Below are 23,787 nucleotides of genomic sequence, written 5' to 3' on the forward strand. Positions count from 1 at the left end.
AGAAAAGGTGACCTGGGCTTATCTCTGTCCACTCCGCAAAGCACTCAATTCTTTGTGGAGAGTGGTGGCCCCAGGCCTGGCACTGTCGTAGGAAACGTGCTAGAAACTTACAGTTAAAAGCAAAGATTGATCATTCACCAGCTCAGAAACGACACAACAATAAGCATTTCCAAAGGAGTAGAGAGCATTTCTCCTTAATTATTTTTTGGAAGTTCTATTTAGTATATAAGAGGCTCACTGAAAAGTTACTCCATGAGCCTCATTTAAGAGAGGTCTTATTTCTACCATCAACTTAAAGTTGTCTCATATGTAACCCTGGCCACTGGAAAACCTGAGGACAAAATGAACCGTAAACTAAGTTGGGGCGTGCCAAAGTACCTTATTGTTTTGCCTGGTTCATAAGTAACTAACCCTAGAAACAGAAAGGCAATTCTGAATTTAGCTTTCTGTCCCAACATGCAACGTCCCCCGCCCCACAGGAAACACTTCTGAGGAGAACTATTTATAAAATCTCTTGTGCCCTCTTTAGGGACAATTTGAGGTACAAATGACAATTTTAAATTAATGATTTTTTAAAAAATAAAAAGTCACATCTCATTCCTTTAAAAATAAAGTTTACAGCATTCAAATTTACATTACACAACTTTACAGGAATACAATCATTACGTAATAAAAGGTACAAACGCACTGATTTTTCTCAGTATAGAAATAGCTTTGGCAAAGTAGCCACTACTAGTTAACACAAAACTCAAGAAAAGGTTTAATCAGCCAAGCAGTTAAATATGCAAAGCAATGAAAATTTTTGTTTGGTTGAAAGGGCTAAGTGAATATAGCATCTAGTCTCTATTCAAAACAATCTGTCCTTTAAGGAAAGAAAAATTAAGTTTACAAAAAATGAAAATAACCAAATAACGAATCAGAGTTCTCTCTTTAAAAACAATTTAAAGAGCTACGTCTTTGGTATATTCTGTAGCACTGGAATGAAAGTAGCTTTTGGTGTCTTTTTTTTTTTTAATATATGAAGTAGTTGTGGTAAAAGGTCAACTAGAGCAAACTTAACACCTCAGCCTTGAACATATAAGCAACACTTGGCTGAGAAAAAAGCCACAAGGGGAAAAGAATACAGTACTGAAGAAACACACATCAGCAACACCTTTATGTGTGAAGTTGACCAGTATGAGGCTGAAGCCAGAGCAGAGAATGGGTGGCTGTGAATAGACTACATATACTTTGGCTTATCAAACTCATTTGATGAGATTTCGATAAGATACGATAACGAATGCTCTTTGAGCAGCTTGGCTGGAATCAGTGGTTTCCGGCAAACCCTGACTTGCCTTTCTTGATTGCAGTTGGGGTTTTCAGCTTTCTTAGCAGTTCAGCTTGTACTTGAGTCACCAGATGTAAATTAGACATTTCTCTCTTCAGTTCCCAGTATGCACTTTGCATATTATCACTGAAATACAGGGTTGTTTTTTTTTAAAAGAAAAAAGTTAATGGTTATTATTCTCTGTGGAGAGAAGGGAATAACTTTAAAATAGAAATGAGCTTATCTTCATTTCTGCTCATATTGTTGTGAAATAATACAAATTAAAGTCCTCATTAAATAATTAAAATATTTAAATAGAGCATTATAACAAGTGAAAAAATCTTATTCACAGTAACACTGACCTAATTTTTATCAATTAACTGAACTATATTAAACAGAAGGGTATTATAAAAAGTATTCTAACCAACGAGTTTAATAGTGCTCTCCTCAGGACTGAGATTTTATAATAGCCTATGATGTGCAGTGGCGTTAATATACTTAATAGTAAGGAATATGGTCTTCACTTGCAAATCTGATCAAGAATAGGGCTTCCCTGGTGGTGCAGTGGTTAAGAGTCTGCCTGCCGATGCAGGGGACACAGGTTCGTGCCCCGGTCCAGGAAGATCCCACATGCTGCTGAGCGGCTGGGCCCGTGAGCCATGGCCGCTGAACCTGTGTGTCCGGAGCCTGTGCTACACAGCAGGAGAGGCCACAGCAGTGAGAGGCCCGCGTACCGCAAAATAAATAAATAAAGTGACATTCATTCATGGATGGATTTTGAATTTGTCTTTATCTTTTGATTATTCTGTTCTGATGTTGTGAATTGAAATGCTGTTATCAATTCTGAATGTACACCGAAGCCCACATTAAAATAAAATTTAGGTTTCATGCATTCCAGTCTTTTATGTTTGACTGGGCTGTCTCATATTGTTGGTTCTAAACCAATGTGACATGACAGCACAAGACATGAAGAGCCAGCTGATTTCCTGGTAAGGGAAAAGGAGCTGGAGAGAGGATTATATGAAACAGAAATAAAAACTTCACAAATACCTCTCATTTTACCTCAATTATCTGAAAAGTTATAAATCAGTTATTTTAAACCTAATTTTATTGAGTTTCGTCTTCCATTAAGCATTCTTATTTGCATATTCATGATTTTTTTTAGGTTCTTAGTTGCCAACTAAATAAATCAAAATCTTCAACACATATGTAAGAACAACTGATCTCATAGTGTTCAAACAACCCCTACTGCCTCTTAAAGATATTAGTATAATTTTAGTAATAATGAAATCAAACAAACATGTCACGTTATGCTTCAATTTCTGTCTAGCTATAAACAAAAACCTTTAAACAAACTACAAGGATAACACTCTTCATATCTAAATCTAATATCTTATTCTAATTATGGAAACAACAGATATATTCAGTTATTTTGAATTATGACATTCCTTTTTTGTCAAAATATTCCCATTCCACTCAGACTATAATTCTTTCAATAGGAGCAGGAGAATAAACTTTATACTGCTTTTGAGAAAAATCTACTTGTTTTAATCTGTTGTAACATTTGTTAACCAGTAGTCTATTAAAAAACACAGGGATTTTTGCAGGTTTTTGATAGGTGTGAAATAATTACTTCACAAAAATTAGTCAACCACATCTGCTTCAGCAGTCAACATCTGAGCCGTGTGCTACAATGAGTGTCTCACATAGGAACTGTCTGAAGTGTGAAGAGTCAGTGGTTCCTTGGTGCAATTCTGGGCATTCAGCATGCTTCCCAAAAAGAGTTACTCACATTACGTAGCAGCTAAGTGTAAACACTGTACATGTGCTAATTCATGCAGACAGTCATGATATGAATCATACAGATTAAAAACAGTGGCTTAAGATTGTAAATCAGTACCTGACTTGGAGAAAAGCAAGTACAGTACTCAAGACAGTGTTTGGATACTGGAATATCAAACATTGCATCATTCAAAATAGCTACCCATATAAAATAAGAGAAAATTATAATAGAGGTGTTAATGCAGCACTAATACACATTTTCCAATTCAATTTAATGAAGACTGCTTATAAATTAGGTGACACCAAAAACTAGGTCACCTAGTTTAACATATGTCTTTTTCTTTTGCCCTTAATGTCACCTGAATAGAAAACTACAGATATAAAAAACTAAAATTATTACTAAGTATAAGCTCTCCCTCTTGTGGATAACAAATTAATGGCAGTTACTTTACACTTCATTTATATTAAAGTGCTATAGTCTTCAAAGTGTGTTAAAATTTTTTAAATTCTACTTGAACAAATCATTGCTTAAGTAAGACTGGACAGTTGTCATCCACAGATCTTTAGCAGAGCTCCAGCTAACCTTTACTTATCCAGGTATTTTTGAGCCTATAAACTGTTCCCCTTCTACCTCCCACCAGCTGGGAATATAAATTAGTTAAATTTTGCTTTAAATACCATACAAGCACAATCCTAATGATATATATAGTTGTGTACAAAGAACTCATAAAGCTACTTGAACACTGAGATGCAACACCAAAGCACCCCAAATGAAAACCCTAAGAAATAAGACAGATGAGACAAAAAGATAATGGTGGTTGAGCATGTACTATGTGCTAGACAGGCACCTCACCCGGTTCTCACACAAACGTGGCAACCTGGGAGCTCACTTCACACACAAGGAAGCAGGTGCCAGAGAACTTCCTGACTCTAACAAGCTGCTGTTCAAAGCTGCCTTTCAGCTATCCAGTCCTGTGACTGACTGCTGCCCTTTGTGGGTAACATTTTTCAAATCATCATAACCTTCAGCTTCATCACACTTGCCAACTACTGACTTCCAACACAACCTTCTTCGTCCCAGTATAAAATTCCACACCTCTAAATTTTAAACGTAATGAAACCTGCTTATCCACATCTCAACAAGGGGGCACATGTCCAGCTTACATAGTAAAAACTGTGTAAAAGCTCAGTTTTCTTAATTGACACTGTACGTTCAACTCTTTAATACTGAATGTTCCTTGTATAAGAAAAATCTACTTGATTTTGTTTTTTTTATTTCAGCCCTATTTTTCTTTAGCTTTTGAAAATTTATTGAACTATTACATTCCCCAGAGGAATTAAAATGAAAGTATGGGATAGTCTTAGCCAAGAACTAGAGACTTTGAAATGTATATCTTGACAACTGTGATTTCTTCAAACAAGCATCTTTCAAATATTTTTAATTGTAAGGCACAGCAGGCAATCATTTTACACTACAACCCATATTCTGTTATGTTCTATTCTGTTTTCTTATTTTTTAAATGCTTGTCTTAACTCACAAAATTTCATGATCAACTAAGGCAACACAGCACAGTGTGAAAAACACTAACCTAATCCCTATTTTCTAAACCAAGAATTTGCATCTGAAGAAGTTACCCCATACCTAGATCTGGCTTAAGAACTGAAGGCAACAACATAAAGGTAACCCCAACTAGTACACTGGCAGGACATTGGCCAAGTTTCTGATGCCCGGGCTGTTATTTTTAAATGATACTGTATACAATGAGGAACATATAAAAGGCCTCCAGTAATTAACATGTTCACTCAGGAAACAATATGTTACCACCTTGTTCCCCTGGCAATATGATGGAGGAAATGCAAAAAAGGAGGTGTTCCAAAAAGGGGAGTTTTCCAAATAACTGGAAAATAATCCTTAAAAATACCTAAACTTTTAGTTAATGGTTTTATGGAAACATTCCTATGTACTTTTCTAATATAGTAAACTTAATTTATCATCTGAATTGTTCCATTTAGAAGTGGATGATGTAACTTAAACACGAATAAAACATAGGACTATAAACTGTAAATAGGTATAAATGATAAGGTAAAGGAAAAACAAGATAAAACGCAGTCAGGAATGAGGCTAACATAAAAATCCATGATACAAAGTTTACCAAGGGTAAGCTACAGTTTGGTTATTAGTTTTCTAGTTGCTAACCGGAAGAGGGAGAGCTAATCAGTTCTGCAATCCACACTGCTATGGGTCTGCAAACACAGAAATGTACTTGAGCACTGGGAAGCCATTAGGACCCGCTTTAATTACACAGTTCTTTAACATACAGAAACTCTTAGACTGAACTTAATTCATTCTAAAAGCTTTTTCTCAGTTGATACCCTGAATTGATACTGAGCTTTAGAGAATTCAAAACTGTACTTCAAAGCCACAATTACATAGTTCTCAGCCTCAGAAACCAGACTCATCTCTTGGGGCCTTCCTCCTCCTCCAAATCCTGGCCTAGAGATCCTTCACTATCTTTTTAGTTACATGATGCCTTCAAACACCCATCTTTTTGGTGGGTGGTGGACAACTTTTCAAGTTATTCTCAAAAGAAGTGATCCAAATTATGTAACACTGCCCATGAATGGAAGCAGAAGCCCTGTTCTATACCATGTACTTCTAATAAACTATATAAGCCCTTTTATTTGACCTACTGATTCTAACATGCTTCTTTCCAAAAATGGTTTAAGAAGGCTTATAAAAATGACAAATACAACAAAATTAATAAGGGGAAACCTAGGTTGACAGGAAGAAAGAAGGTAACTGACATAGAAGACACCTTGGAAAAATAATTCACATGGATGCTATACTAGACACATGTTTTAAAAAAAGGAAAAACTTCCTTGCTGTATATTTAGATGAAAGTTGAAGGTATAAGTGAACTACTGTTTGAATGGCAGGGCTGAGAAGCTGCAATAGAGACTCTGGCCCATGACGCCTATAATACTTACTGCTGGCCCTTCACACAGGAAGAGGGGCTGCACCATGTTTCCTCATACTGTTTTCCCCAACTGAGCATTTCTCTCCATTAGATTTTTGATAGGAAGAATAGGTATGAGATAATTCAGTAAATTTTGGAAGCCAAACGAGCAAACCATGAAGTCAAATGAATATGTTTCATTGGGTGGAAGCATCCATGGAGAGAGGGGATGTTAACATAGCAGAACAAAAATTATCAGATAAAACAATGCACTTATGTTACTTAAATAAAAATGATATATATATATGAGGAAAAAAAGGGCCGAAGTAACATACATGAACTCTGATAGCTACTTTTATTCTTACCCCAAGAGGATAGTTCTCTTAAAATTCATGTCATTATCAAAGAGTAAGGCTGTCCAAGTTTGCCCTTAAGACAAAGTGATATTGCTGTGTATGGAAATGTATAATTCTTCATGTAAAAATCAGAATTACAGAATACTTCTGCACAACTAGCTCCCTAAAATCCTATCTAAAATATTACTGAATGTTCAAAAACTTTATCTAAGGCATCACAATATGCACCTTTCTACTGCTCAAGTTCAAGCCTGTTGTTAAGGAACAGTTAAATATTTTTTATAAATACATTGTGATCAGAAATTACATGCAGTACCCAAATAGTGTCAACCTGTTTTTAAGGTTAAATCATAACAGAAATCTATGTACCTATACAAAGTGGCCTACAGAATAATTATTATTGTTTTATAATGTATTATTATTGAATGCTGAAGGATGTTCATACCTTGAAATGCTTAGTCTTTGGAGATCTCTGCTCTTCAGATTGTCTTCCTGAGATGGATACTGTCATTGTTTAAAAAACAGTTTAAAAGTTGTAATTGTTACCTTCTATTTATTCTCAATACTTTATTACCCTACACGTGCTTCAGCTTTTACAGAATACATCTGTAACTGTACAGCATAAAACTAGTATCTTATATTCAATTTTAATGAAATAACTCCAAATTTATACCAGGTATTTCTAAATCATTTCCAATTATTTAAAGTCATTAATGCTTTAATTTTCTTTAAAAAATACACTTGCTCTCACATAAAAGACCTTGGAGTCTTACAAAATGTATTTCTGATGATACCAATCTGAAATCTATATTCAAAAAAGGGTAACAAATTGATCAAATTACTGTTTCTTCAGGTATAGCTGAGTGAATTCCACCAGAAAATGGAAGTTTATTGGTATTTCACTTTCTGATATTATTACAAAGAAGCACTAAAATTTAACAGATTATTGTTTAAAAAGATTAACATAAATTTCTTCTTTCCACAAGAAAATGACAGGGAAAGGACTTCATAAAGTCCTTATATACTTCCAAGTTTTAGTAGTTTAGGTTATAGATGACAAAAAGAACCTATAAAAGATATTTAAAAGTGGACTTAATACATTTAAGATAACTCTGTAACACACTTGTTTGCAATGCATTCAATTCAGGGTCTATAACAAATAAAAATGACTACCACAGGCACTAATTCTATTAGCTTTTGGCCAGTATAAACTAAGAAAACAAAATTTAACTTTACCATTTCTTATTTATATAATCTAAATGATATTTTTTAAAGTGGAACACTAAAAAGCCACAAAAGGACTTCATGAGTCCTCTGAGTTTGGGAGTGTAAAATATCAGAATGTACTACAGAGGGCTTCCCTGGTGGCGCAGTGGTTGGGAGTCCGCCTGCCGATGCAGGGTACGCGGGTTCGTGCCCCGGTCCGGGAGGATCCCACGTACGCGCGGAGCGGCTGCGCCCGTGAGCCACGGCCGCTGAGCCTGCGCGTCCGGAGCCTGTGCTCCGCAGCGGGAGGGGCCGCAGCAGTGAGAGGCTGGTGTACCGCAAAAAAAAAAAAAAAATGTACTATAGAAGTTAAAGTGTCTTTGGATCTCATTGTTCAGAAAATACCAACTAAATACTGTAAATGATTTAGTTGCATCTCAGGGAGCCCTGTGGAGAGGGGAAACAGAACTGGCCCACAAGTCAGAGGAAGTCTGACCACTAACAAAGCACATAACCTTGGACATTTTCCTTTCCTGTTCCTCATAGGAAATGAAGGAATCAGATCAAGTCACTTTTCGTTTCTCTGTATAATTAATTAAAAATACACATTTTAATTACTGTATACTTATACATATATGCACAATGGAAACCTTCCTTGTTTTGTTTTTTTTTTTTGTGGTACGTGGGCCTCTCACTGTTGTGGCCCCTCCCGCTGCGGAGCACAGGCTCCGGACACGCAGGCCCAGCGGCCATGGCTCACGGGTCCAGCCGCTCCGCGGCATGAGGGATCCTCCCGGACCGGGGCACGAACCTGCGTCCCCTGCATTGGCAGGCGGACTCTCAACCTCTGCGCCACCAGGGAAGCCCAACCTTACTTGTTTTTAAAGCCAATGATAGTAAACAAAACAAAACAAAAAACCTAACAGTTTTGCTTGGTGAAGTATTTCTCCAGCTACCACCTAACAACTCAGAAAATCTAACGTAAATTAGCAAAAAGCACAAAGGAATTGTCTCTAATACTCAAAGACCCTGTCCCTGGCCAGTCATCAGTTTGCCATGTTCTAAAGGCAGTAATGGATATGTTTCCCAACTTGTGCCATCTGATGTTGGAGTTTCACATAAATGGGCCCATAGCTACAAAATCCTCGGAAACACTGTTCAAGTTAAATAGGTTCCTGTACTTCAGGACTGCTCAGAACCTTTAGTACACACAGCACACTGTGCATCTCCAAAGAGGCTGCCATTGGCTACCTTAGGCATCTACACCAACTCCATTTACTGAGCCAGTGTTTCCTACGCTTCAGTCCTAGTGTCTGTTTTTCTAAAAGGATCCACTGTTCTGAATATAAGTGGCTGGAAAACTGGAGGATACAGAAAGTAAAGAAGGCCCATAGTGGAAATGACCCTGGAACCTTGACCTCATTTAATACCAAACAATCAACTGAGCTCACTAAGTACTTTAAAAAAAAGCAAAGCCCCCAAAGCCCCACTATTCTGTCCATGTAGGATGCTATTTCACACTTCAGAAGGTGTTATAAAATATGTTTCACAGAGAGCACCATCTTAAAAATATCTGTAAGTATGGCTACAGTAGATATAAGATTATTAATGTGAAAATAAATTTTCTCTCCATAGCTTGCTCTTTGACTCCCATATCCAAGAGGACTCTGACCAGTAACACCTTTGAAACAAGACTGAAATGTACACATCCCACAATACCAAGATTTAAACTTGGAACCCTTGATAAATTGATAAATTTCCACTCCATCTTTCCTTGGTTCATATCTCTATATTAGTTGTGAGCATTTTTGACTTTAAATCTCCCCTCCTCCAGCCAAATAAATTCCTATGAAGGGACCGTGTCTTAAATCCCCTTTTCAAAAAACAAATTCCTCCCTTACCTCACCTTCAACTCTTAAAGTTTCTTAGTCTCAGCAATAAAGACTCAGCAATAAAGCAACATCATCGGCAATAAAACAAGTGATTTCTAAAGTTTCTTCTACCTTCAAGTCTGTTTCTGTGATTTGTGAAAGACCAATTAAACTAAAAGCAAATTTATCCTCTAGCACCACCTAGTGGAAAACAAATAATAAGAACTGAACTGTATTAACACATATACACCCCTAAAGCGCTTTTCTGGATTACCCTAATTAAAATTTTTGAAACACATTCACTTACTGAATACCTTATGTACTAGGCACCATGCTGCTTAGATATTTAATGTCAAGTTTATAGAAAAAAGTTCAGTTAAATGAGTTTGCTAATGTCACAATAAGCAACACAATCATGAACCAAGTTTTTATGATTCCATGGTTCTGCTTCCTACTCTATAAGGAGATATCCATTATTTATAAAAGCTATCAAATCATTTCAAGTAGAAAGTATATACTGACAATTGTAATTCAGAGTTTCAAGATGCAGATCTTCTCCTGCAAGCACATCTTTTTAAAAGAAGCCTCTCAAGGGCTACAGGCAACTGGGCTTGCAGGACAGGATGCTGGAAGCTGCTGAAGGAATTGTGCATGTGATCACGGGTGCAAAGCTAGGAAAATCAACTTCAGATGTCAAGTAGGAAAAACAATTTTTTTTTTTCTCTAATGGGAGGTGATAGTAATTTTTATAGTGAGTGTTTCCCCTTTATCAGGCCTGGGGGCTCCAAATCAAGTTCTCACTGTCCAGTTCAGAGGAGTTCACTGGGTAAAGGCCAAGGTAGGATGCTATATTATTCTTAATGCCTGTCTCATTCTTAACCAGTGGTCACCTTCAGTAAAGACCACATTACAGACGAGAGACCTGTCGGCTCATCTAAGGACACTTGGGACTCAGGGCAGAGTGCTGGCTAGCAGTCAGGAAGCGTGGGCGGAGCTCCTCTTTCAGATGGTGGCTGCTCAGAAGAACCTAGGGTGGGGACATAGCTCCTTAGTAGTGCTGGATACTCTGATGGGCACAATGTTGACCTGAGAAATAATTATCTATGTGGCTACCTTAGTTTGAAATACATAAGTGTATAGAATGTATATAATGGCTATTGAACTCCAGACTATTAAACTTTTCAATTTCTTGTAATAACTATTTTAAACTTTGTGTTTGGAGCATTGCTCCCACACTGTTCTGCTTCTCTATCATTCCTTCTTTTTATTCTCAGCATTGTCATGACATTGAAAACATTTATCCAATCTTTTCTGAACCCAATGTAAAGTTGTCCCTCAGTATCCTATCCATGGGACACTGGTTCTAGGATCCGCAGTGGGTACCAAAATCTGCATATGTTCAAGTCCCACAGTCATCCCTCTGTATCCTCGGGTCAGCATCCGTGGATTCAACCAACAACGGATAGCGTAGTCTACAACCTGTGGTGGCCTCGATCCACAGATGTGGAACCCATAGATACCAAAGACCGACTGTATACTTACTGAAAACAATCCTTGTATAAGCAGACCTCCACGGGTCACAACCCCATTGTCCAGGGATCACTGTATTAGTAGACAGACTCTGGGTGAGGACCTGAGAGGCAACTTGTGTTTCAGTGGATGACTTCAGGCTAACCACACTTTAACAGCTCAAGCAGGGTTTTTGTTTTGCTCCCCACCCCCACCCCCCGCTCCGCCAACCCCAATTCTTGCATTCTCAGCTATTAGCTGAAAATTAAAGTGGCTCCAAAAGTATTAGACTTCTGAGAATTAGTGGATGCTGTAAAGTTTTGTTTTAATAATTCTAAAAGCAAGTCTCCTGTCATGTCTAAATTAATCAAATTATTACGTTAAATGAAGCGGGAAACTTAAAACCTGAGTTCTCTTTAAACTTTACAGAGAAAAAAATGACTTAAGGAAACTGAAGGAAAGGAAGTCTGAAAGAACTGCTTTAATAAATTAATAAACTAATAAGGTTTTTAAAAATTAGCTTTGAAACAACAAAACCATAATATAATTCTGGGATTATGCTAAAAGTATACAGTTATCATATTTTAGCAAAAATGATTAAAGGGCAAGATAAAGGTGAATTTTCAGATAATGTGACTCTCTAAGTAGTTATAATTTATGTCAACTCTATGATTTAACACTTAGTTATAAATCCTACATATGATGCACACATATGCATGCTGAATTTCTCAATTTAATAATTCTGTAATACCGTTTGTTTGGCTTTTTGTAGCTCTATTTTGAGATCTCTACATTCCTTCCTCATCAGTTCCAGTTCTTGTTCCAAACCATGGATCTTCAGGTCACAGCTCAACTTTTCCACCTCCCAGTTGGATGAAGGTGGATTTAAATTTCTTATCACTACAAAAAGGATGGACATTAAAATTGTTATTTCTGACTTCTACATTGGTTGCAATTCAAAAAAGATTATGCTAATAAAATGCAGGTTAAAAGAAAAACCAATATAAATAATGAACAATTACTAAGTTTCTGAAAAACAGTAATTACTTTCACGTATCTATGCTAATAAGAAATCTAGCAATCTTATTTTAGAATGTATTAATTACCCCTATCTCTGATTTTTGGTTTAGGTTAAAGAGCAAATTTGTCAGCCTGAAACTTTAAAATATACAACACATATCAAGCATATGCTGAAATTATAGATGGATGAATAATCTATATATGTCAAGGTTGAGAGTGATAAGAATTAAATGAAGTGAGTAAACTGATGCTCACTCAGCTCATCACTCCATCTAGTCCCTTTAGAAAGTATAAAGTTTGACCATCAGGCCTAGAACATAACTTCCAAACAATTTTATTCATAAACATTCCACTGTACAAACTCAATACCACTGGATATGGACTAACCCTTGACTTGGTTCCTTAGGCTCTGTACATAGAAAAAGACCCAATCAGCTGCCATGAGAGATCTCACCTCAACCTCCCATCAAAAGGTCTCTCAGAGGCCTACTCGTCAGCTTGTCTCATCAGAATGAATGTGCATGGGAGCAGGCTAATACCCGTATCTCCCACTCTTAACTTTTCAACATAGCATCTCATCTGCACATTGTAACAACCTTTAGAAATTGGGGCGGGGGGAAGCAACTGTAACTACTCAATGACAGGGTGTCTAGCAGTGGGCAAGAGGCTTTGTAGAGGATGGGGTTCTACTCCTTTCTTCATCTACTTCACTGCAAACTAGCCCTGAATAAAAACCATCAAATTTTCTCTAGGAAAAGTACAATTTATATCCAAGGAAAAGTTAGAAGTTGATACTTTGTAAAAGCAGAGCAATTAATATAAGCCTAAAAATTAAAAAATAAGTCCTTAGGATACAGATATAGCAAACTGATCATGGATATAACACAGGAATGGAAAAATGTATTAATTGCGTTAGAATAATTATAACACGTTTAAGTGGCCTACCCTGCTGAGTTTCCACCTCCGTCCTCAGCTGGAGGAGTTCTACTTCTTTAGATTGTAGCTGTTCATTCAATACTTTCAAAGATTCAGAGTTGTCTTTATTCTAGTTAAGTAGAGAAAATGCCAAATTACATTCAATAAAATCTATAGGTTGGTATTATATATTAATTTTCAGGTAGATGTTGAAAAAACTGATTCTATCCTTTGAAAAGCAAGGTGGGAAATGAACTCAGTTTTTCACTAATCTCTTTTTCTAACTTAGGACATATTATTCACTGGCTTTTTAAAAAAAACACAGTGATAAACTCTACTAAGTCATGATTTTTCAAAAGAAGTTAGTGGTGTTAGATGTACTTAAGACCTAAACATCAAAAAAAAAAAAAAAGGACCTAAACATCATTACATATTGAGTACTTATTTTGTATAGAAATAACTTACAAATATTCCTATCAAAATTTTCTATTTTTGCCTTGACCATGCAAATTTTTTATCTAATAAGTGTAAATATCTCTCATTTCTAATTTTAACCTCTTGAAGGAGAAAACTCATTTACAACATACAGATACCATCCTTTTCAAACCAACTTACCATTTTATCCAATTTGCTCTTCAAATTATCTCTGTCAATGCAAACCTCTCGATATGCATGGTAGGCCTTATTTACTTGTTCTCGTCCCACAGAACTTGTTTCTTCATCCTTTCGAGCTCCTATAAGCTAATGGTATAAAATTAGAAGACAAGGCTTAAGAGGATATTCTACATAAGAAAATAAGTCAGTCTTCTATGGCTGCACGACTTACCTTAATTACTCTAATGCAGGGAATAAAGCCTGGACCTTAATTACTCTAATGCGGGGAATAAAGCCTGGACTACAATTAAGTGAACATTTCACTTCCACACAATTAAGCTTTACTGATTAAGAAAGTAAAAAGTACAGAACACATACTTTTAAAACTCTTCTTTCAGGCTTTTACTTAATCAGTATCTTATACTTTGCAGTAACTATTTATAATATTAATTCGTCATACTAAACACAGTACAGCATTCTTTCATAGTGCTTATGTGTTTCCAAGCCAGCACACAGTATTTAATTTCCATCATCAGAAAAGTAACAAGTTAGTGTGTACTTGACATTTTAAGGAATAGACGTGTTAGTTCAATTCCTATATTATTCCAGAAGAGAAATTATTAGGATTGTTGGTCACAAAGTATAGAAATATTTCCAATGTTATACCCAATCACATTTTTCTATTGACTTTTAGAATAAACCTAACTACAAGCTCCAAAATGTTACCTTTTGTCACTCTATCCAGTATGTCACAATCTTATTTAATAGTCATTAAGAAAATTCATACGAATACAAAGAAATTGATTATTTTTACAACTGAGTCTTTTCTTACTTCCTCCAAATGAGTGAAACTCTACCAAGCCCTATCCTTAAGTTTTTGTAACTAGATCATTTCCTTCCCCCTTTGTGCAAGCTGTCGTCTGTAACGTACCACTACACTGAAGATCTAAGGATCGTAAACTATGATCTGAAGAATAATGAACTAAGTTAAACTTTAAAAATAAATGGATGCGTGAGGAAGATTTCCCAATAAATGGATGAGTGAGGAAGATTTCCCAATAAGCTAAGTAGATCTGATGATTTATAATTGAATCAGCTACCTTGCTTATGTATTCCATAACAGTTTCTGCATTAAAAGGTGTAAACAGAAGACATTAATTCATCAGTTAAATGCATTCTTATTACGTGTGTTCAAGAACAAAGGAGAATGTTGAGGTAAAGATGTCAGTCGTGGTAAAATTTTAGTACTGACGAAAACATTATTAAACATATCAGAACAATGTTCCAGGAACTTCTTCCTTTGACACTTCATTTCCTTTGTTGGTATATAATTTTTTGCACATATTTAAAAATCCTGAATAAAATACATACAGCTATGAAGGTAAGGCAATCTGATAAAAAGAGGTAAGAAAAATATTTGAACTTTAATCCCTTCATGTTGTTAATCCTATTCTGCAAATATTCACCAAGCACTATGATAAGTGAATGCCCAGGGTTTTGTGATTAGCAGTGAGTTATCCTTAGAAATTTGGTACTCATGGAAGACAGAGCAGAAAAATATTTAAAATTTCAAATGCTTTGAATTATTAAGTCACAAACATAATGAAGGTAAACAGATAAATTACCTTTTCTTCCAAAACTCTTATTCTTTTTTTTAAGAAAGAGTTCTCTTTCTCTGAATCCTTAAGTCGTTTTTTGATGTCTTCATATGCAGTGACAAGGGCAAAATGTGAAGCAACAGATTCATCTCCTGAATATATTGAGACTGGAGTCACTGTATCTCTCCTATGGGCTTTTTCATGATTCAGAATGCAGATATCATCTTCTACCAGTGCATCCATGACAGCTATTTAAAAACATAAAATAGAATGTCTCACTGAATAAATGAGCAGAAAAAAGAAGGTATATTTGGAATAATGTGAATATTGGGGGAATGTTTTAAAACTCCTATTTCTTTTTCATTTTTTTATTGAGATACAGTTGATGTATAATACTATGTAAGTTTCGGGTGTACAACACAGTGATTCACAATTTTAAAGGTTATATTCCATTTATAATTATTATAAAGTATTAGCTATATTCCCTGTGCTATACAATATATCCTTGTAGATTATTTATTTTATACATAGTAGTTTGTACCTCTTAACCTCCTACCCCTATCTTGCCCCTCCCCCATTCCCTCTCCTCACTGGTAACCACTAGTTTGTTCTCTATACCTGTCTGTTATATTCACTAGTTTATTTTTTAGATTTCACACATAAGTGATACCATACAGTATTTGTCTTTCTCTGTCTGACTTGTTTCACTAAGCATAATACCCTCCAAATCCATCCATGTTGTTGCAAATGGCAAAATTTCATTCTTTTTGATGGCTGAGTAGTATTCATTCCATTGTACATATATACCACATCTTTTTTTCTCCATTCATCTGTCAATGGACACTTAGGTTGCTTCTACATCTTGACTATTGTAAATAGTGCTATGAACACTGGGGTGCATGTATCTTTCTGAATTAGTGTTTTTACTTTTTTTGGATATATACCCAGGAGTGAACTTGCTGGGTCATATGGTAACTCTATTTTTAGTTTTTTGAGAAACCTTCATACTCTTTTCCATAGTAGCTGCACCAATGGCTTCTTGATGATAGCCATTCTGACAGATGTGAGATGATATCTCATTGTAGTCTGAATTTGCATTTCTCTGACGATTAATGATGCTGAGCATCTTTTCCTGTGTCTGTTGGCCATCTGTATTTGGAAAAATGTCTATTCAGGTCTTCTGTCCATTTTTTAATCAGGTTGTTTGTTTTTTTGATGTTGAGTTGTATGAGGTGTTTACATATTTTGGATATTAACCCCTTATCGGTCATAACATTTGGAAATATTTTCTCCCATTCAGTAGGTTGTCTTTTCATTTTGTGGATTATTTCCTTTGCTGTGAAAAAGCTTTTAAGTTTATTTAGGTCCCATTTGTGAATTTCTGCTTTTGTTTCCTTTGTTTTAGGAGATAGATCCAAAAAAAAATACTGCTATGAATTATGTCAAAGAGCGTTCCGACTGTTCTCTTTATGGTTTCAGGTCTTACATTTAAGTCTTTAATCCATTTTGAGTTTATTTTTGTATATCTTGTTAGAGAATGTTCTAATTTCATTCTTTTACATGAACTGTCCAGTTTTCCCAGCACCAGTTATTGAAGAGACTGTCTTTTCTCCAATGTATATTTTATTTAAAGAAATTTTGTTTTTTACTTAAGTATAGTTGATTTGCAATGTTCTGTTAGCTTCAGGTATACAACACAGTGATTCAGTTTATGTATATATAATATGCGCGCGCACACACACACACACACCTGTAACGTTTGTTTTGCTTTATTTCAGACAACAGGAATACTAAGGGAAGGTTTTGTTTGTTGTTTTCAGGGTCTGGTCTTCCATCATTGTCTATTTGCTTTTCTGATTTTATAACTGAAAGCTTCCAATTGCTCTCAACTAAAGTCAGAGTTTGGCATGTCCAGTGATTTGTTTACATCTAGGATTATAGGAAAGTTAGGCAAAAATAAATGTGTTTACTACAAATCTGAGTAGTTGAAACCTATGATTCAGTCATTCTTCACCAACACCAATTTAACAATTTCTAACCATGTAGGACAACTCCTTAAGTTAGATTCTGTGCCAGTTTATCAAGAAAGTTGAAAAATACCCCAATATGCCCCCAAAATGGCAGATCCTCATAACCATAATTAACTCCTGCTGCTTCCAGTACAAAACTGCACTTTCTCCTAATGATGGATAAAGAGTAAAGTTTTCTTCCTCTGAAGGGTTTACTTTTTCCTCTCTGGATTCAACTCTGTTCCAAAATAACAGTAAACATCATTCGAATCACATTGCTAGTAGTTGAAATCCTCATATTTCCTTTCCAAAAGGAAAGTATGGGTTATTCCCATACTGCAAACCTCAAGTAGGCATATGTGTCTCTATCTAACACTCTTTCACACACACATTATATCTTAAAAGAGGAACAAGCAGAATAAGAGCACATGGCTAGTTAAGTGATAGGATGCAGTCTAGCTTAAGGAGAAGTAAAATTGTGCCTATCTTAGACATCTGACTTAAATCAAAATATCTTACTATCCAACCAAATGGACAGGATTTATTCAACTGGAATCATTCTTTTTTTCCCTAAAGACAGCTGAAAAACAAACTGCTCTACAGAGTTGAAACAGATGGTGTCCCACAGTTTGTGCACCTTGAGGATCCAAGCCTATATGCTTTTGCTTTACGCAAAGTTCTAACTAGGTCAGCAGTGCGACTTCCTACTCATTCATTTTTATCATGAAACAAACATTTACTCAGCAAGGAAAACCCAATGTGGGAGACGGCTGTGCAGTAAAATAATTGTTATGCCATAAAGGGAAGTAATATATTTGAGATAATACAGAATGCTAAAAGGATTGAGGAGTGGGGAGGAGGAGTTTTTAAAGAAGGTACAGGAAAAGATCAAATGACTCTTAACCCTGCATTCTTAGGTGAAGAGCGTGGTTATTTTTATTGTACTTTCTGTACTTAAACGTTAACAGTTTGCTAAGTTCCAGCAGGGGTAACAAGTTCAAGGGCCTGAAAGAGTATGCGGAAAAAGAATGAGGAGGGGAATGACAAGAGATGAGATTGGAAAAACAGAATGGAGACCAACGGAGATCGTCCTTTACGATAAAGAGACTATAGGATTTGGTCCCTATTCTGTGGAATTTAAGAAAAGCCTGGACATGATTCAAGAATGTGAGGAATACTTATACAGCAACTATAAAATATATTCATAATCAAATGTAGTATTGTGCTAAGTGTTTTACAAATGTTATCCCCATTAACTCTCATGATTACCCTATGAGGTAGGAAAATCTTATTACACCCATTTCACAGACGGAAAAACTGGGACCCATAAAGGCTATGAAGTTTAACCAAGATCAGCACAAAAACTTGGATTTCAGAGCCTGAACTATTAGTACTTTTCCCTCCCCAATGAATCTTTTTTTTTTTTTGCGGTACGCGGGGCCTCTCGCTGTTGTGGACTCTCCCGTTGTGGAGCACAGGCTCCAGACGTGTAGGCTCAGTGGCCATGGCTCACGGGCCCAGCCGCTCCGCGGCATGTGGGATCTTCCCGGACTGGGGCACGAACCCGTGTCCCCTGCATCAGCAGGCAGACTCTCAAACGCTGTACCACCAGGGAAGCCCACCCAATGAATCTTTTACACACTAAATTCATCAAGAACTACAAAAGTGGGAACCTTTTGGAAGGTTTTTAAGTACCTTATATGGAAGGGAGTGTAATGATTTAACGATGTCACATTTTATAAAGTATGATAACTGGTCATTTTTAGGATAAAATGCATAGTCAGATTGCTTATTTTATATACTTATATCTGTTGCCTATTTTATTTATAAATCACCCAAAGTTGCATATGGTCTCTCTCTAAATACAAGAAAACATTATTTGCCTAAAAAATCTTTTTTCAAGTTTTATATCATTATTCTATATATTTATTCTATATACTATAAACATTACTTGGAATGCACTGTCCTAAAAAATTGCTTATCTGTCTTAAAAAGTATATGAGAAATAGCCAAGCACACCAAAGAGAAAATCCACTTGCATCAGATACGCATCAAATTTTGTTTTAATAGTTACCATTTAAATTTGTTATGAAATGAAAATGAAAAATTTAATTTCTATCCTTGCAAAAATAAATATAAAATCACATAAGTATCAGAAATATTAATGCTTATCATATTACTCCATACACACCCAACTTCTGGAGATTAAAAGCTGCAGGGCCAGGGAAAATGAGATCTCAGAAAGGTACCAAATAATAGAAGGCAGATATCCCACTGTATTTATTACTATACTGAAAGGAAAACTGATAGCAAAGTAACAAAATAGGCTATGTGTAACCTTTGGCTTTATTGCTTATGCAAGCATCCTTCCTCAACCTTATTTCTACAGAGAAGTAAAGGGAGCTGCGGTAGCCTAACTCACAGTAAAGTAAGATTCAGTTTTATATACTTTGTGATGAAATGCCTCTTCATGGGTATCCAAAGTATCTGGCCCGGAAAATTTGATTTTCTGCATAAATGGTAAAAGCCTAATTGGCTATTATTAGACTTACACTAGACAAAGCTAGCTTTAACATTCGCGAAAATTTATACTGTATCTAACCTTATTTACCATAACTTATCTTAAAATAACAAACTTGTGTTTACTTTAATCTTTAAAAAGTGAGTACAATGAGCAGATTATTATCAAAGATTAGAATGATCAAAAGATTAGATAGTATTTTAAATAGCCTAGCAGGAATTGATAATATTAATTTTTAAAACTTAACAAATGTCAAAAATATTATCCCAAGACAAGATTAAATGGGCCTCTCTCTATCACGAAAGTCAATGATAAATGTATCCTACAGGAACATGCAACACAAAAAATGGTCTTTTACAAGAATATTCTAAGAAACTGGAGCTGACCTAGAGCAGTGTTTGCAAAGTGAGGAATGGACAACTGCCTTAGAATCATTTAGAGTTCTCTTCAAAACTACTGACTGCTAGGCTCCAGTGCAGATCTATGCAAATCAGAATGTTGGGGTGAAAATCATCAAACTGAACTGTCAGTAATCAGTCCATGTGACTTTAAGTCCCATTCCAACTTAAGGACCGCTACTGTAGTGGAAACAGAGCTAAGTGGATACTACGTGATTTACAGAATCCCGATGATAACTAGTACTCTTAAACATTTGTGAGCATGGTTAGTTCTATGTTATCAGTTGGTAAACATCACCTAACTTTTGTTTTTTTGAACATCTTTATTGGAGTATAACTGCTTTACAACAGTGTCATCACCTAACTTTTGCATGGAGATTTTGTTCTTATTACAGAAAGTTACTTCATATTCATCATTTCATCTAACCACAATAATATAGGAGGATGAGATATATTTATCTATAGACAAATTTATATATAATTATGAAAACATTTTATATATTTGGCAATTAGATTTTGTTTCTTTTCAGAGGTTTACATAAGAGAAGTACAAATTAAGAGAATTATAAAGGACTGAGGTGAAAGATGTTGACAATTGCTGAGAACAATGAAATTCCGAAGAACAATTAATAGTTGTTGTGATCACCCAATTCCAGTGTCGGGGAGGAGGCATTTTCCACACCATCAGCAAGCAGTGATCTGGACACCAGCTGGGTGCCCTACAATTCAACTCAATTCTGACACTATCTACCTAGAGATGGCATGGGATTCCACACGTAAAGGGCTCAGTCCCACAAGACTCCCCTCTACTTCAGAAGCCAAAGGCAAGCCCAAGTTGCTACCTGTACTTCTGAGGGACCAGCTGCAAAATGGAGGTTCCAATGATTCCCTCCAATTCAGGATACCGATCAGCAAGTCCAGGTTGTTACCTGTACTTCTGATCAACTGGCTGTAAATCAGAGTTCCCACAACCTTCCTGAACTTGATTAATTTGCTAGAGCAGCTTAGAGAACCAAAGAAACCCATTTACTTACTTGATTACTGTTTATTACGAAGGATATTAAAGGGTATGAATCAACAGCCACATGTAGAGATACACAGGGCCAGGTGCTAACAAAGGAGCTTCTGGCCTCCTGGAGTTTGGGGCCAGCATAGTGGCATGTGGAAATGTTCTGGTTCACCAACCTGGAAGCTCTCTAAACCCTCCCCTCATTGGGTTTTTATGGAGGCCTCATTACATAGGCATGACTGATTAAATCACTGGCAACTGATTCAACATATCTCACCCCCCCACCCTCCATCCCCCTGGTCAATGGGACTGAAAGTTCTAATTCTCTAATCACCTGGTGAGTTCCCCTGGCAACCAGCCCTCATCCTGCAGTGCTTTCCAAAAGTCACCTCATTAACATAAATCCAGTCAAGGTGGAAAGTCTCTTGTTGTAAGTAACAAGATATCCATTTATGTCACCTTGATGGCTCTGAAAAGGTTTCAGAAACTGAGGACAAGAGACCAAATATTATGGCAAAAGATGCTCCCATGGCTCTTATCCCTCAGGTAATTCCAAGGGTTTGGGGAGCTGTGAGCCAAGGAACCATGGATGAAGACCAAATGTATATGAGAAATATATTTTGGTCAGCTGAGTGACCACATATGTTTTTCTTACAAATCACAATATCACAATATTAATGGAGAAAGATGGGCACAATCTGCCAGATGAGGTGGGTAGAAAAGAGAATAGCAGTTGCTGAAGGCTAGGGAAGAGATGTAAAAAGAAGAAGAAAAAATTCAAACATTATTAATCAGAATTCATCTTAGGAGACCTTAAATTTCACTCTTTTCTACAATCAACATTGAGAGGACTTCAGTTGAGGTATACTATACATACTGGGGTGTGAGAGACTAGAAAACATAGAATTATTTTCTGACACCAGATTAGTCTTTTTTCTAGGAAAAAAATGATTATCCTGTTGTATGTAATCATCTTAATATTTCCTATTTATTGCTCACTAACCATATGACAGGTACTAGTGCTTCTGCATAGTAGGGGAGAATTCACCCCCCCAAAATATGTCTCTTTGGTTATGTTCTAAGAAACAAGAGAGGTGGGGAAAAACTGTGAAGACCAAGTAGGAGTTACCGTTTTGCAAGAAACATTCACATTTTTAAGGGAAATATCCATTTGTAAGGGTGTTTCCCTCTCTCTTCCAGAAAGCGAGGATGACCAAATGTCTAGAACTCTTGTAACAACCTTGTTTACTGTGCTTATTCTAGGAACCTCCCATAACTGACTCTTCCCCACCCTTAACATCCCCTTTTGTCTTTAGCTGAGAATGGTAATATTTAAGGCGAGGGCTTTGACCATTTTGGCAAGTTACTCAGTTCTCCTGGGTCTCTCCCATGTATACTTATTAGTAAACTTTTGTTTCATTTTCTCCCGTTAACCTACCCTCATGTCAATTTAATTCTTAGACCAGCCAAAGGAACGTGGAAGGTGATAAGATAAACTTCGTATTTTATGGCAAGACAAGAAAAATTTAAACATAAAAGTTTTCTCTGCCCCTTTGGACCTCCTCCCTCCCCTTTAGTGTGTGTTGTGCATCAGCATTAACCAGACCTCCTTAGGAGGTAACTTCCTTCTTAATCTTTAAGGGGTCACGATGACCCCATGACCCACTGCTCACTTTTTGTACTTGGCAGATCTGGATTGTATAAACTGTCAATAACACATCATTTAGAGTATAACCCTTTGTCTCAAAAACATGTAACTGTGCTTTGACCTCTAATGGGTAGAGCAGCCCTCAGAGCATTCTAAAAGACTGTCTCCCAGTACAATCACCAGGTTGGCTCAAATAATATTTCCCATTTCTTTCTTAGATAGACTATTGATTAATCTTTTTGTTGACATCCATGTCTTACCACCAGAGGACACCTGGCGTCTACTGTGAACCAGTGCTCAGTACCAGCATGGGCTCATTAAGCCCCACCAGCTCAGATGTTCTGATGAGTTCTGATATTCAGATCTCATTACTTTTAAGCGATGATCCTACAAACTTTATTCAGGCTGTTTTTACTTAAGACTTGGGAGTCTTAAGGGTAACCGGTGCATTTCCCAGGCAGGGGACCTAAGGGGATCTGGGTTGGGCAGGAGGCCCAGGGAAACATAGGTGGCTGGGTTTTTGTTAGAGTTAAATTTTAAAAAACAAATCAATATATGGTCTGAACAAAACTTCTGCTAGTGAAATGAGAAACTGAATTAATTCAGGTCTGAAGAACAAGGGACATCTGCTCCTTCCAGCCACAAGGTATTCTCAAGTGACTGAGAACCTAGTGTAAGTGTCTGAGGATCAACTCGTGATGTTGCAGTCCTACAGGGGAAGGGGAACCCACTACAACCATTAAATACTGCTCTTCCAGAGGTGCACACTAGAAAGACTGATTGTCTTGTGCTCTTGATGCTGAAAACTCGGCTTCTTGTGCACCAGTGCCAAATCGAATCTCGGAGACAGTGTTCTGAGTGAAGTAGAAGAGAATAGCTTAATTGCTTTGCCAGGCAAAGGGGGACAAAGCAGGCTCCTGCCCCAAAAAACTGTGTGTCCTGACCTGGGAGGATATGATGAGTTTATAGCAATGGTTCAAGGGTGAGGTTGCTGATAAGATTAGGGTGTGCCTCCTTTCATCTGGCCTCAGGTAATCTGCTTAATGAGCTTCTCTGGTTCCTTTAATGTAGTCTCAGGTGGTCTTTCT

The 23,787-nt window shown here is 36.6% G+C and overlaps 1 protein-coding gene across 2 annotated transcripts in view; it reads right to left on the bottom strand.

Moving 5' to 3' along the window:
- The window catches only part of AZI2 (5-azacytidine induced 2), a 36,368-nt gene that overhangs the window by 3,048 nt on the left and 9,533 nt on the right, over positions 1–23,787 (bottom strand). For both annotated transcript variants that reach the window (XM_089918954.1, XM_022564916.2), the window contains exons 2-7: positions 15,142–15,362; positions 13,538–13,663; positions 12,953–13,052; positions 11,739–11,887; positions 6,847–6,905; positions 1,335–1,453 (exon numbers count right to left, since the gene is read on the bottom strand). In XM_089918954.1, the coding sequence (XP_089775080.1) occupies positions 1,335–1,453; positions 6,847–6,905; positions 11,739–11,887; positions 12,953–13,052; positions 13,538–13,663; positions 15,142–15,357 (769 nt within the window). In that variant the 5' untranslated portion in view covers positions 15,358–15,362. The remainder of the gene's footprint in view (positions 1–1,334; positions 1,454–6,846; positions 6,906–11,738; positions 11,888–12,952; positions 13,053–13,537; positions 13,664–15,141; positions 15,363–23,787) is intronic.

This window comes from Delphinapterus leucas, chromosome 10 (assembly GCF_059928025.1).
Source record: "Delphinapterus leucas isolate spDelLeu-1000000601 "Yukka" chromosome 10, BTC_Dleu_Yukka2, whole genome shotgun sequence".
In the NCBI taxonomy this organism is placed as follows: Eukaryota; Metazoa; Chordata; class Mammalia; order Artiodactyla; family Monodontidae; genus Delphinapterus; species Delphinapterus leucas.